The sequence below is a fragment of the Paroedura picta genome, chromosome 8 (genome assembly GCF_049243985.1).
Source record: "Paroedura picta isolate Pp20150507F chromosome 8, Ppicta_v3.0, whole genome shotgun sequence".
NCBI lineage: Eukaryota > Metazoa > Chordata > Lepidosauria > Squamata > Gekkonidae > Paroedura > Paroedura picta.
This window is the reverse complement of record NC_135376.1, coordinates 6,568,216-6,582,782: the sequence shown is the minus strand read 5'-3', so window position 1 is coordinate 6,582,782 and position 14,567 is coordinate 6,568,216. Positions and strand designations below refer to the sequence as shown.

The 14,567-nt window shown below is 53.7% G+C and overlaps 1 protein-coding gene across 3 annotated transcripts in view; it reads left to right on the top strand.

Annotated features, from left to right (window-relative positions):
• The window catches only part of CLCN2 (chloride voltage-gated channel 2), a 68,146-nt gene that overhangs the window by 26,611 nt on the left and 26,968 nt on the right, over nucleotides 1-14,567 (top strand). For 2 of the 3 annotated variants that reach the window (XM_077348244.1, XM_077348243.1), the window contains exons 2-6: nucleotides 1,154-1,310; nucleotides 9,904-10,035; nucleotides 12,538-12,666; nucleotides 12,972-13,105; nucleotides 14,231-14,308. In XM_077348244.1, the coding sequence (XP_077204359.1) occupies nucleotides 1,154-1,310; nucleotides 9,904-10,035; nucleotides 12,538-12,666; nucleotides 12,972-13,105; nucleotides 14,231-14,308 (630 nt within the window). The remainder of the gene's footprint in view (nucleotides 1-1,153; nucleotides 1,311-9,903; nucleotides 10,036-12,537; nucleotides 12,667-12,971; nucleotides 13,106-14,230; nucleotides 14,309-14,567) is intronic. The other variant, XM_077348245.1, reaches the window with a different exon arrangement.

Below are 14,567 nucleotides of genomic sequence, written 5' to 3'. Positions count from 1 at the left end.
ACACACATATATATCTTATACAGAGCCTCTTGTGGCGCAGGGTGGTAAGGCAGCTGACATGCTGTCTGAAGCTCTCCCCATGAGGTTGGGAGTTCAATCCCAGCAGCCGGCTCAAGGCTGACTCAGCCTTCCATCCTTCCGAGGTCGGTAAAATAAGTACCCAGCTTGCTGGGGGGGGGGGGGTAAACGGTAATGACTGGGGAAGGCACTGGCAAACCACCCCGCATTGAGTCTGCCATGAAAACGCTAGAGGGCGTCACCCCAAGGGTCAGACATGACTCGGTGCTTGCACAGGGGATACCTTTACCTTATATCTTATACATACACATGTATATAAATCAATCAATGTCCATTCATTCAAGAAACCTTTCCAGGGCTATCAAGAAACCCCAGGGGTGAGAGAGCCTGGGCTATAGAGTTGAAACACCTTCCCTATGCAGAAAGGCTGAAGAGGTTATAGCTCTTTACTTTGGACAAGCATGAGAGAGTCTTGCAAAATTATGCAGGGAAGGTAGAGAAAGAAGTACCTCTTGCCCTTTCTCACAAGACATGAAATTAATTCGGAGACTTAGAACAGGTCAAAGGAAGGCCACCTTCACTCAAACAGTCGTTAAAACATGGAATTCCCTGCTGCAGGAAGTACTGGGGGCTACAAGCAAAAAAGGGGTAGGAAAAACATCTGGAGCAGAGGTCTGGCAGTGGCTCTTAGCCACAAGGCATAGAGGGAACACTCTGTCCGGGAATATGATTCTCTGCATTCTCAGTGCTTGGAGGGCCACAGTGAGGGGGCTTCTGGAGTTCTGGTCCGCTTGGTTGGTGGACCTCCTGAGGGCCCCTGGGTTTTGGCCACCATGTGACACACAATATTGGACTGGAGGGTTGCCCCGTTGCCCTGATCCAACATGGCTTCTCTTATGTTTTTTTGTTTGGGGCAGTGATGCTCTGTCTTCTTGGTGCTCGGAAGGGGCCACTGTGGGAGGGCTTCTGGAGTTCTGGCCCTGCTAGTGGACCTCCGGAGGGCCCCTGGGCTTTGGCCACTGTGTGTCACAAGAATGTAGAACCGGATGGCCTGACCCAACATGGCTTCTCTTACGTTCTTCTTTGCCCAGCTGTGCCCTTGACCGCTCACTTTTTATTCCCCCCCTCCCATCAGATGTATGGCCGCTACACGCAGGACCTGGGAGCCTTCGCCAAAGACGAAGCGGCCCGCATCCGGCGGCAGCAGGAGCGCTGGAAGGGGTCTCCGAAGGAGCACTTGCGCCCGTCGGAGCTGTTGGAGTATGACCAGAGCCGGTGTGCGCGATGTCGAAGTAAGGCCTTCCGTGCAACTTAGCATAGCTAGTCCTAGAGCAGCCTCCTAGAGCTGGAACGGCCCCTAGAGGCCAACGCATCCAACCCCCTGCTCAATACAGGGTCAGCCGAACTGTGGCTCTCTAGATGTCCATGGACTACAATTCCCAGGAGCCCCTGCTGGCTGTGTCAGATTCCGTGTCAGAAACACAGGAATGGATTCCCTGATACCTCATTGCACCGGCTAGTTCCCTGTGCCAGACTGCTGGTCTTTTCTCTAGCAAGTATGCAGATTTTAGGTTAACAGGTGTGACAACTAAGAGGTGATAGGATAGCCATCTTTAAGTACTTGAAGGGCTGTCATGATAGAGTGGAGTTGTTTTCTGTTGCCCCAGGGGGAGGGACCAGAACCTATGGGATGAAATGAATTCCAAAGAATTTTCAGGTAAACCTCCGGAAGAAGTTCCTGACAGTCAGAGCGGTTCCTCAGTGGAACAGATTTCCTCGGGAGGTGGTGGGTTCTCCCTCTTTGGAGATTTTTAAACAGAGGCTGGAGAGCCATCGGACGGAGAGGCTGATTCTGTGGCTGGGCAGAAGGGACTGTGTCTGAGCCGGGCTCTTGTGGCCCTTTCTTACATGCCCAGCGAAATGCCAATCGCCATTTTCAGATCAGGAAGCAAATTTCCCCCAGGTCAGACTTATGGTGACCCTGTAGGATTTTCAAGGCAAGAGTCCTTCAGGGATGCTGTGCCCTTGCCTGCCTCTGCATGCCAACCCAGGATTTCCGTGGGGTCTCCCAACCAAATACTATGCAGGGTTTACCCTGCTTGGCCTCCAAGATCCAACCAGGCTAACCAGCACCGTCTGCCCTGCATTCAAACGCTTCCTTGAAACAGCTCCTGTAGAGCTAAGCTTGAGAGCCAGCCTGGGATAATAGTCAAGAGCGGCAGCCTCTCATCCAGAGAACTGGGTTGGATTCCCCACTCCTCAGCCAGCTCGGTGACCTTGGGCCGGTCGCGGTTCTCTTAGAGCTGTTCCCGCAGAGCTCTCTCAGCCCCATTTACCGCAACGGGTGTTCTGTCAAAAGGAAAGGAAGAGAAGGGCCTTTGTAAGCTGTTTCAGGACTCTTTTTTTTTGGGGGGGGGGGGTGAAACGGAGGGCATATTCTAAAACCCAGCTCTGGTTTTAAAGATGCCACTGGACTCCAATTTTGTTGGCGTTTGCCAGCATACTGTTGTATATGCCGGTTCTGGCACCATCGTGGTGGCCCATGCTCTGCTATCGTGTCTCTCCCCGCACAAACTTGGGTTTCTCTTGGCATGATGTTGGAAAAGCCTGCGCAGACACCATGCCCCCCTCAAAAGCCTCTCCCCTCTCTCTCTTTCTCCTTTGGTCTCACGCAGCACATCTCTCTGACTCTGACTGCCTGTCTGTCTCCTGGCTAGAGAGAGCGCGCCCAGTGACCTCCAACAACAGGCAAAATATTTCTGACCTCAGCCTGACCAGCTCAGGGCCTCTGCCCACATCCTTGGCATACACTGCCAGGCAAGTGAAGGCTTTGGAGATAAAATGTCACGCCGCTCTTTATCGGGCAGTCAGCATGCAAGGTCAGGGAGCCTCTGGGCTAAAGTTCCCCCAGAAAAGCTCTCGTGTAGAGCAGGGGGCTCCTTTCTATCCATATGCGGAGGTTCCCCTCCGTCCCTGTGGCCACTGCAGGACCTGCCCTCTGTGAATCTGTCTAATCCCCTTTTCAAACCGTTTATTCCCGTGGCCGTCACGGCATCCTTTGGCGACGAATTCCGCATGAACGGGGACGTTCTCACATTGCACCCGGGAAGACGGCGGTCCGGGAATGTGCTGCGTTTTTGCACCTTTGAATCAGATGCGCACAAAAAGGAATTTGAGAAGAAGAAGAGGAAGAAGAATCGGCTTTGATATGCTGCTCGTCTCTACCGGAAGTACTCCCAAAGCAGCTTACGGTCGCCTTCCGTTCCTCTCCCCACAGCCGACATCCTGGGAAGGAGGTGAGGCTGAGAGAGCCCTGGCAGGACGGCTCTATGAGAACAGCTCTAACAGGACTGTGACTGGGCCGAGGTCACCCAGCCGGCTGCGTATGGAGGAGCAGGGAATCAAACCCAGCTCGCCAGATTAAAAACTGCCACTCCTAACCACTACACCAAGCTGTCTGCTTTGAGTTGGGCATAATTCTTCCCTCTCTCGATGGGGAGGATGAGGACGCAGTGAAAAGCGCATTATGCTGCAAATGCGGGCTCTGAAATAACCCCAGCCCTGCGATATCCAGAGGCCGGTTCTCCGGCCGAAGACGTCCCCTTTCCCTTTGTTCCCGGGATCTTGTTGTTCCCGGAGCCTTAAAATAGTTCCCCTGGCAACTGCGGAGACCTTGGCCTCGCATTGTTCTCCGGGCAGAGGCTCTCGTTAAATGTCGCCAGCTCCCTGGGGCAGCCAGAAAGGCCGAGAGCTCCGCTTGTCCCCGCTTGGCCCCGGGCGTGGCGTCCAACTCCCCACCTACCCGGCTGGCCGCCTTGCATCGAGGGGGGGGTGTCAGCGGAGAGTGTTTGCTCTAACCCGACAACGTGTTTTTCCTAGCTCTGCAGGCCTCTTCCCTTCGCGCCCAGCTGTCAGCCACCTGCGGCTAAGGCAGCAACAGGATGGCGGAACGGCGGCCCACGAGCCCACCTTACAAAGCCGGCGCGTAGGGTCAGCCCTGCTGCTCGCCCCAGGCGGTGCGGGCAGAGGGCTCTGGCACCGAGGAGAGTGCCCGCGCTTTGTCCCTACAGCTGTTTGCATGTCAAAGAAGCAAGCTGATAAGCAAATATCTCCTTGTTTTGCGGGCCTGCTCGGTTTCTAGCGGACGGCCGGGAATCCAGCTTGATAAACAGCCTCTCTTCCCAGGGCCGGCCCGTGCAACAAAGAAGCAGCTATTTATATTGCTTGCATGTATTTTGCGTGGGCGTCACTTGCTCCTCCTCCCTGCCCTGGTGCGCGCTTGTGCGCCCTCACCCACCTCCCTTTTATAGAACTCATTCTTCCAAACAACACATACCACGCCAAGCCAGACAGCTGTCAACACTAACACATGTGCTTTTGAAAAGGAAGCACATAAGAACCGAAGAAGAGCCCTGCTGGGTCAGACCAGGGGTCCCTCTAGTCTCACCCAGCGGCCAGCCAGTTAACATGGAGGGCCAGCAACAGGGCAGAGAGGCTGAGGCTTTCATGAGAACATCAGAAGAGCCCTGCTGGGTCAGACCAGGGGCCCCTCCAGTCCAGCATCCTGTCTCACACAGTGGCCAGCCAGTTCCCCTGAAGGACCAACAACAGGGCAGAGAGCCCAAGACCTTCCCCTGATGTTGCCTGTTCGCCCTGAGGTTCAAAGGATTAGTGCCCCTGAATGTGGAGGTTCCCCTCGGTCCCCATGCGTAGTAACCACGGATAGACTTATCTTCCATTAATCTATCTAATCCACTTTTCAGGCTGTTTATCCCTGGGGCAGTGAATTCCACATTGCACTCAATCTCGGTGTAAAGTGGTATTTCCTTTTGTCCATCCCGAACCTACTGCCCATCAGCTTCATTGGATGCCCTCAAGGTCTCGTATTTGGCGAGAGGGAGAAAAATATGCCTTTCTTTCTTCACCCCAGCATAATTTTATAAACCTCAGTCATGCCCCCCACCCCATTTGACCCTCAAACAACCTTGAGAGCGGTTAGATTGGGAGTGTTCGGACTGGCCCAAGGTCGCCAAGCAAGCTTCCACTTAACCCTCTCGGTGCCATTACAGAGCTTTCTGGGAAGATTGGGCAGATCGGACACGGGTGTGAGCAGCAGCGATCTGACTCTGATTTCCCTCTTTCTGAGAATCCGTTGCCCTAATTCTCCCGGAACTGGTTGGTTTGAAAATGCTGAAATCGGAAACGTGAGCGATGCAACCAAGGAGCAATCTTCTTTGCTCTGGCGATAAGGCAGGGAGCGGGCCAGAGGGGAGAATCCTGGCCGTAACTATCTCCCGGTTTAATGATTTCTGTCGAGCTTTGGAAGGCACAAATTGCTTTATAGCTTCTTATCTTTCTTATCTCCCGAGCAACCTTGTCGGGGGTAGGTTTGGCTGGGGGAGATGCTCACTCACGCAAATGTGCACCGGGCAGAACTTTCTCAAGGCCAAAGGCTGCGCATGTCACAGCCGAGAGGAAGCATGTAGCTGGCCCAACTACTTGCAGCTCCCTTGAGCTGCTGCTACATGGGAGTAGCTTGAAGAAGAAGAAGAAGAAGAAGAAGAAGAAGGAGAAGAAGAAGAAGGAGGAGGAGAAGAAGAAGAAGAAGAAGAAGAAGAAGAAGAAGAAGAAGAAGAAGAAGAAGAAGAAGAAGAAGAAGAAGAAGAGTTGGTTCTTATGTGCCTACCCGAAGGAGGCTCAAAGCGGCTTACGGTCGCCTTCCCATTCCTCTCTTCTGGCTTATTGGCTCAGAACTAGTGCACTGTATGGCAGGGGTGGCCAAACCGTGGATCTCCAGAGGTCCCTGAACTACAGTTACCATTCAAATGCCAGGGACGTGACCCTTTTTGGTGTGCTGACCGAGCAGTAATCTTAGGGCTCTTTCAGCCTCCCCTCCCTCACAGGGACTGCAAGGTGAACAAACCGGTCAGTCCTAGAGGAGATCAGCCCTGCCTGCTCCTTAGAAGGCCAGATCCTGAAGATGCAACTCAAATACTTTGGCCACCTCATGAGAAGGAAGGACTCCCTGGAGAAGAGCCTAATGCTGGGAGCAATTGAGGGCAAAAGAAGAAGGGGACGACAGAGAATGAGGTGGCTGGATGCAGTCACTGAAGCAGTCAGTGTGAACTTAAATGGACTCCGGGGAATGGTAGAGGACAGGAAGGCCTGGAGGATCATTGTCCATGGGGTCGCGATGGGTCGGACACCCTCACAGGGTGTCTGTTGTGGGGAGAGGAAAGGGAAGGTGACTGTAAGCCTCTTTGAGACTCCTTCGGGTAGAGAAAAGTGGTATATAAGAACCAACTCTTCTTCTTCTTCTTCTTCTTCTTCTTCTTCTTCTTCTTCTTCTTCTTCTTCTTCTTCTTCTTCTTCTTGAGACCAAATCAATTGACCCTCCAGCTTACCACGTTCACTGTGTCGACCCAATTTGAGCCAATGATTGTGTCGCTTCTGTCCAGCTCCAATTGACTCTCATGCCGAACAAAAAGCTTGTAGAAAAGAGCAATAGTTCGGTAGCACCTGAGAGGCCCCTAACGTTTGGGGCACGGGGCTCTTTGTGAATCACAGCTCCCTTCTCCAGAAGGTGTCCGTTGTCGGGTCTTTGCAAAACCAGGCAGGTGCAAAACCGTCGCTGATCTCCCCTGATCGCTTGACGGCCCCTGAGGTCACGAAAAATCGCTTCTGTGCAGAGAGGGACAGAAGAAGAGGAAGAGGAAGAAGAAGAAGAAGAAGAAGAAGAAGAAGAAGAAGAAGAAGAAGAAGAAGAAGAAGAGTTGGTTCTTATATGCCGCTTTTCCCTACCCGAAGGAGGCTCAAAGTGGCTTACAGTTGCCTTCCCTTTCCTCTCCCCAGGGATTTTTGTAAGATTTTTGCAAGGATTTTTGTAAAAGCGGCGTTTGTTCGTGGCCAAGTCCCCCAATTTGTGATCGCCCGCCGCACGGAACAACAGCACCCGGATTGAGTTGCACTGTACTTTTCGGAAGGGGTCCTTGAAGCAACCAAAGAAAATAGCTGCTGTCTCATGCTTTCTCAATCAGAGTTTCATGAAACCCTGGGATTTCCTGACAGGCCTGGAAGGGTTTGCCGCATGGCTGGGAGTCAATTCATTTGAATAATTATTATTTTTAAAAAATTTAAATAAACAAATTAAAAAATTAAAAATTAATTTGAAAACATTTTTCAATTTTTTAAAATATATATTTTTAAAATCTGTTAAACATTTATCTGTGATATGACCACATATGGTCAAGTTGACATGCCCTCCCCCCCCCACCCCGCAGATGGTTAAGGGTGCGTCTGTCGGGGTGGGCAGGGGAGGGGTCCCGGGTGGGCGTGTCCACAGTGATGCTTCCTAACCCTATTCTTCCCCATTGCCCCCCCCCTTCTGGGCTTTCTCAAAGCCTGAAGAATGTCTCAAGAGTTTCTCAAGTGTCAAAACGTTGAGAAATTCCACACTGTTTCAGTGATTCCCTTCTAGCAGGGGTAGTCAAACTGCAGCCCTCCAGATGTCCATGGACTACAATTCCCAGGAGCCCCTGCCAGCATTCGCTGGCAGGGGCTCCTGGGAATTGTAGTCCATGGACATCTGGAGGGCCGCACTTTGACTACCCCTGCCTTGTAGGGATTCCTGGGGCATCCCCATTTGGAATACTGTGCCCAGCTCTGCACAACATAGCTGCAAAAAGCACCTTGCTGTGCTGGGAAAAGGACCGAGGAGGCCTACCAAGACGCTGCCTCCCCCCTCCCCTGCAGCAGCCAAATAAATTATGCAAAAGAGTCGGAAAGGAATAATTGCCCGATAAGTTATGCGGAAGGACAATGTGTCTATGGATTGGCCTCATTTGCATCTTTCATCGCAGCTGCCGGATTCGGCTGGCCTGGGCACAAAGTCCCAGCCCTCCCGGGCTCGGGATGTCAGTGGGCTTCCTCATGCTGCCGTCGCATGTTAGAGCACAGACTGATGTTTCAGGGACAGAGCGCATAGCTTGCCAGGCAGAGAGCAGGACGTTCGGTCCTTGGCGTCTCTCGGTGAGGATCCCTGGGTGGAGAAAACTCCTTAACTCTTTCCCATTCCGCACACCTAGGATAATGCACTTTCGATGTGCTTTGGCAGCTGGATTTTCCCGTGCGGATTTCCCAAGTGCATGGAAAGTGCGTTATCTGTTGTGTGCAGATCCCTCCGTGCCTCTGTGATAAGATCACCAGACATGATCTTGCTGCAGATCCCTGCAGATCTCTTGGCTGTATTTCATGCCCTACGAGAAATAAGTAATGCCCATCTAGTTCAGTGTTCTGTTTTCTACTGCGGTTACCCAGAGGGTTTGGAGAGACCTACAACCATCGTGCAAAGAGCACAGCTACTCCCCACCATGAACTCCAAGAAAGTAGAAGAGTAGGCTTTTCTACCCCACTTTTCACCCTCCAAAGGCGTCTCAGAGCGGCTTACAATCGCCTTCCCTTCCTCTCCCCAAAACAGACACCCTGTGAGGTAGTTGGGGCTGAGAGAGCTCTGACAGAACTGCTCTGCAAGAACAGCTCTAACAGAATCGTGGCTCGCCCAAGGTCCCTGTGGTGGCTGGATGTTGAGGAGGGCGGGAGGGGGGATCAAACCCAGTTCTCCACCACTCTTAACCATGACACCGAGCTGGCCCTTTTCCCTTGGGACTCTCTTCCAACTCCTTCAGACTGCCCTGCACAGTCTCCATCTCCTTTCTTGGTTTCTTGGTTGCCGCCTCCCTTTGAGGAGCCCAGAAATAGAGCTCTTTAAGCACCTCGATAAAAGAGAAATGGTCACAGGGCTAGGTGTTAAATCTCTTGGGAGGAGCAGTTGACTCTGGAGCGACTGTGAAAGAACCAGGAGAATGGCCTTGAGTTTGCACTCAGAGTCATACATCAGATCTGCACAGCCGTAAGGAAATCGGGCTCCTCATAGACTCAAGGTTGCGTAAGGAAGGGGTGCGGGCGCGCATACTGATGCCTGCTTATGCAAGAGCCTTTTTGTGCGCACGGAATTCACAGTGGGCTGCACGGAGCTGGTTTCCCGGACACAGGAATGCATCTTTGGGCACATGAAGTTGGCTTGTTCTGAATTGGATTGTAGGTTCATCGGGATTGGTACTGTGTATTCAGACAGGGGGCAGCTCATTTTTTGAGGGGGGGGCTTTATGTATTACACTGCTCCATACTGAATCAGATCCTTGGTCCATCAGGGTTGGCCTGGCCTCCTTAATCTGACAGTGGCTCTCTAGGGTCTCAGGTTCAGGTCTTTTCCTTCGCCTACTGTCTGATCTTTTTAACTGGAGATCCTGGGATTTGAACGTGGGACCTTCTGCTCTTTCACTGAGCCTCAGCCCTCCCCCTAGTGCTTCAGGGCGATGCTTGAGGTGACAAAGCTGGCCTTGATGCATCAAGGGTCTCATTTAGAATAAGAACAGAATAGCAGCCATGGTGACTCAGGCCAATGGCCCATCCAGGCCAACCCTCTGTGTCACACAGTGGCCAAAACCCAGGGGCCACCAGGAGGTCCACCAGCAGAGCCATAAGAACATAAAAGAAATCATGTCAGATGAGGCCAATGGCCCATCCAGTCCAACCCTCTGTGTCCCATAGTGGCCAAACCCCAGGAGTTCTTAGGAGGTCCACCTGCAGGTCCATAAGGACGTAAGAGCAGCCATGTTGGATCAGGCCAATGGCCCATCCAGTCCAACCTTCTGTGTCAAAAAGTGGAGATTCACCAGAGGTTTGTTCAGTCCTGAAATTTCTTAGGCATTGCAGCATGCTAGGCACCGTTCTTCACCACCACTCCCGGCCCTTAGCTTGCCGTGCATGTCCATATTTGTCCATTTCTGACATCTGTCCCCTAATGCGTCCCCCTTCTCCCCGCAGTCTGTACAGTGCGTTGCCAGAAGTTCCTTGTCTCCAAGGTGGGCGAAGACTGGATCTTCCTCATCCTCTTGGGCTTGCTGATGGCCCTGGTGAGCTGGGTCATGGACTTCACCATCGCAACCTGCCTGCATGGTAAGGAGGGGAGAAGGCTGAGGAACGAACTACTGGGCTGTTTACAAGAATAAAATATTTGGATTGTTAAGGGGAGCCTCTTTCAACCTTTTGACTGTGGAGTAACCCCTGAAATATTCTTCAGGCTTCAAGTAACTCCAGAAGTGATGCCAGCTGGATATGCCTCCCTGCCATGCCCCCAGAAGTTACAGTGTGTAGGGCAGGGGTAGTCAAACTGCGGCCCTCCAGATGTCCATGGACTACAATTCCCAGGAGCCCCTGCCAGCGAATGCTGGCAGGGGCTCCTGGGAATTGTAGACCATGGACATCTGGAGGGCCGCAGTTCGACTTCCCCTGGTGTAGGGCATTACTCATAAAATGAAATGCTTCTTAAATAAGAAGTTAGTTTCATTTTTGGTGTGTGCAGTGCCTTGCCTGTGCAACACATGGAAGCATTAATCTCAGTTGTCATAAAGCCCACTGTGCCAATCAGCAATTCTCATCAGGGGAAATAATCTGTGTGATTTGGAAATGGCTTGTAACTTTGGGAGATCTCCAGGCACCACCTAGCAAAACCTAGGAAGATGTTTCCCCAGGATTGGCAATGGCTGCCAGGGCAGGGGGAAACCTGGGAAGAAAGGCTTCCTTGTGCAGGCTGTCCATAGTCCTTGCACTGGAACCAGGTAGCAGCTCTCAGCTAGGGATGCCATCCTCCAGGTGGGCCTTGCTGGTGGACCTCCTGAGGTCACTTGGGTTTTGGCCACTGTGTGAGACAGAGAGTTGGCCTGGATGGACCATTGGCTTGATATAGCATGGTTTCTCTTATGTTCTTATGGCCCTGCTGGTGGACCTCCTGAAGGCACCTGGGTTTTGGCCACTGTGTGAGACAGAGGGTTGGCCTGGATGGGCCATTGGGCTGATCCAACATGGCTTCTCTTATGTTCTTATGGCCCTGCTGGTGGACCTCCTGAAGGCACCTGGGTTTTGGCCACTGTGTGAGACAGAGGGTTGGCCTGGATGGGCCATTGGGCTGATCCAACATGGCTTCTCTTATGTTCTTATGGCCCTGCTGGTGGACCTCCTGAAGGCACCTGGGTTTTGGCCACTGTGTGAGACAGAGGGTTGGCCTGGATGGGCCATTGGGCTGATCCAACATGGCTTCTCTTATGTTCTTATGGCCCTGCTGGTGGACCTCCTGAAGGCACCTGGGTTTTGGCCACTGTGTGAGACAGAGGGTTGGCCTGGATGGGCCATTGGGCTGATCCAACATGGCTTCTCTTATGTTCTTATGGCCCTGCTGGTGGACCTCCTGAAGGCACCTGGGTTTTGGCCACTGTGTGACACAGAGGGTTGGCCTGGATGGGCCATTGGGCTGATCCAACATGGCTTCTCTTATGTTCTTATGGCCCTGCTGGTGGACCTCCTGAAGGCACCTGGGTTTTGGCCACTGTGTGAGACAGAGGGTTGGCCTGGATGGGCCATTGGGCTGATCCAACAGGGCTTCTCTTATGTTCTTATGGCCCTGCTGGTGGACCTCCTGAGGGCACCTGGGTTTTGGCCACTGTGTGACACAGAGGGTTGGCCTGGATGGGCCATTGGCCTGATCCAACAGGGCTTCTCTTACGTTCTTATGGCCCTGCTGGTGGACCTCCTGAGGGCACCTGGGTTTTGGCCACTGTGTGACACAGAGGGTTGGCCTGGATGGGCCATTGGCCTGATCCAACATGGCTTCTCTTATGTTCTTATGGCCCCGCTGGTGGACCTCCTGAGGGCACCTGGGTTTTGGCCACTGTGTGACACAGAGGGTTGGCCTGGATGGGCCATTGGCCTGATCCAACATGGCTTCTCTTACGTTCTTATGGCCCTGCTGGTGGACCTCCTGAGGGCCCCTGGGTTTTGGCCATTGCGTGACACAGAGGGCTGGACTGGATGGGCCATTGGCCTGATCCAACAGGGCTTCTCTTTGTGTTCTTACACAGTTAGGGACTAGAGGCAACATGTGTGTCAAGTAGGAGCTCATCTAGTGGAAGCTCAAGTTGACCCTGGAGGGTTTTCAAGGCAGAAGAACTGGTTATCTGTTGCCTTCCTCTTCCTTTGAACTCTGGACTTCCTAGGTGGGCTCCTATCCAAATACAGACAAGGCCCACCATGCTTAGTTTCCCAGATGTGATGAGATCGGGTTTGGCTCAGCCATCTAGGTCAGGGGACATCAATGGTACCGCAGTTCACAGCCTCTTCCCTGTCCCGGTGCATGCTGATATTTCCCACCCACCACGACCCTCTTTCTTGCCTGAGAGACCCAGCAGAGTGTAGCAGGGAGCGTTCGACTCCCCACCCAGCCCTGACGCTCCCCTCGGGCCAGTCTTGGCCAGCCTGGCCTACCTTGCAGAGTTGTTGTGAGGACAAAACGAGGGAAGGGGGAGGAGAGGTCCCCATGCCACTTCGAGCTCCTGGGCGGAAGGTGGGCATAAAAACGTTGGTCAGCCCCCCATGTCCACCTGTGTGTTTCTGTCTCTTGTGCAGCCCAGAAGTGGATGTACGGGGGGCTGGACGCCAACATCTTCTTGCAATACCTGGCCTGGGTCACCTACCCCGTGGTGCTGATCACGTTCTCTGCCGGCTTCACGCAGATCTTGGCTCCGCAGGCGGTTGGTGAGTCCCGGGAGAGGGGGCGGCCACGCGGGGCGGGGGGGATCTGTGTCGGCTATCCTGGAGAAAGCCCTTCCCGTCAGGTCTTGGAAGCTCAGCAGGGGCCGACCCCCAGCTAGTGCTTGGAAGGGAGACCTCCAGGGAGGGGCCATGACCTGGAGGCAGGCTATGGCAAACCCCCTCCTGCATTACAGGTGTCCTGGCTCCACGGCACACGCCGTACGATAAAGAAATGAATAAAATGACTCCTGGCCTTCTCTCACCCTTGGCCTCCCTCTCCCTCCCTCCCTCCCTCCCTCCCTCCCCAGGATCGGGCATCCCCGAAATGAAGACCATCTTGCGGGGCGTCGTGCTGAAGGAATACCTGACCCTCAAGACCTTTGTGGCCAAAGTCCTCGGCCTCACGTGTGCGCTGGGTAGCGGGATGCCTTTGGGCAAAGAGGTGCGGGGGAGTCGGATGCGCAGACGGGCTCGGCCGGCGTCAGAGGGCAGGAGGCATCTGCTGGGCTGGAGGGCTTCGGAGAGGAAGATCTGGGGCAGGATGAGCGTTCAAGCCCACGGATTCTGAGGGGCCTCAGTGCTGCAGGTGTCTCTCCCCACACCTCCCCAGATCCATGTTCCCACCTGCAGTTCAGGTGACCGAGCGTCAGCAGTGGAAGGTCTTGCAGACAGGAGAAGGCTGCATGGGCAGGTGGACAGCATGCAGGTGTGGAGGGAGGAAGGAGGGAAGGAGGGGGCCCCAGGTGGTGGGAAGACAGGGGCCCATGCCTACTGTCTGCCCAGCCTGGGAGAACTTGTACCGAGGAGGGCAACCGAGGTGATGAGACCCTCTTCCCTCGGAGGAAAGGCTGGAGAATCCAGGACCTTTTCTTTTAGGAAAGCGAGGACTAAGGGGGGACATGAGAGAGGTTGAAGAAACGATGCCTGGGGTGGAGAGAGAGGACCACGAGAACTTTTTCTCCCTCTCCCAATGGACGAGAGGGCATCCAGTGAAGCTGATGGGCAGTAGGATCAGGATGGAGAAAAGGAAAGACTACTTTACACACTTTGAAATGCAGACTGTGCTGCCGCAGGATGGCCACAGGAATGGGCAGCTCTAAAAGGGGATGCGCTAGATGCATGGAGGATAAGTCTGTCCGTGGCTGTTCGTCACGGTGATTGAGGAGAAACTCCACTTTCAGAGGCAGTCAACCCCTGAATGCCAGAGCCAGGAGGCAACAGCAGGGGAAGGTCTTTGCCCCTCTGCCCTGTGGTTGGCCCTCCAGAGGAACGGGCTGGCTACTGGGTAAGGCAGGATGCTGGACTAGAAGGACCCCTGGTCTGATCCAGCAGGGCTCTTCTGATGTCCTTAGGAAGGCCTCGGCCTCCCTGCCTTCTTGCTGGCCATTCAGAGGAACTGGTTGGCCATTGCAGGAGGCCGGATGCTGGACTAGAGGGACCGCTGGTCCGATCCAGCAGAGTCTTCAGATGTTCTTATGCTCTGCGGTGGGAGAGGGGACATCTTCTCCATCTCCCCGGTTGTCTGCTCCTTCTCCTCTCACTAGCCCTCTCCCCGTTTTCTCCACAGGGCCCGTTTGTGCACATTGCCAGCATGTGTGCAGCTATCCTCAGCAAGTTCCTTTCACTCTTTGGCGGCATCTATGAGGTGAGCAGCTGGTTTGGGTGGCTGCGGGTTATGTAGGCGAGTCAAGGAGAGGCCCCGTGGCTGGAAGAGATGACTGAGGAAGGGCTACGAGGTGGCAGGCCATGAGTTCTAATCTCCTTCCCCGGGTGGCGGGAGCAAACCTGCCTTTCCCGGCTTCATGGGGGGGGGGGTTTAATCATTGAGGTCTGGTGCTGTCCAGGCGTGCAGCAGTAATGTATGGGATCCCCTTAAGGGATTCAGGAAAACCCCACAGGATTTG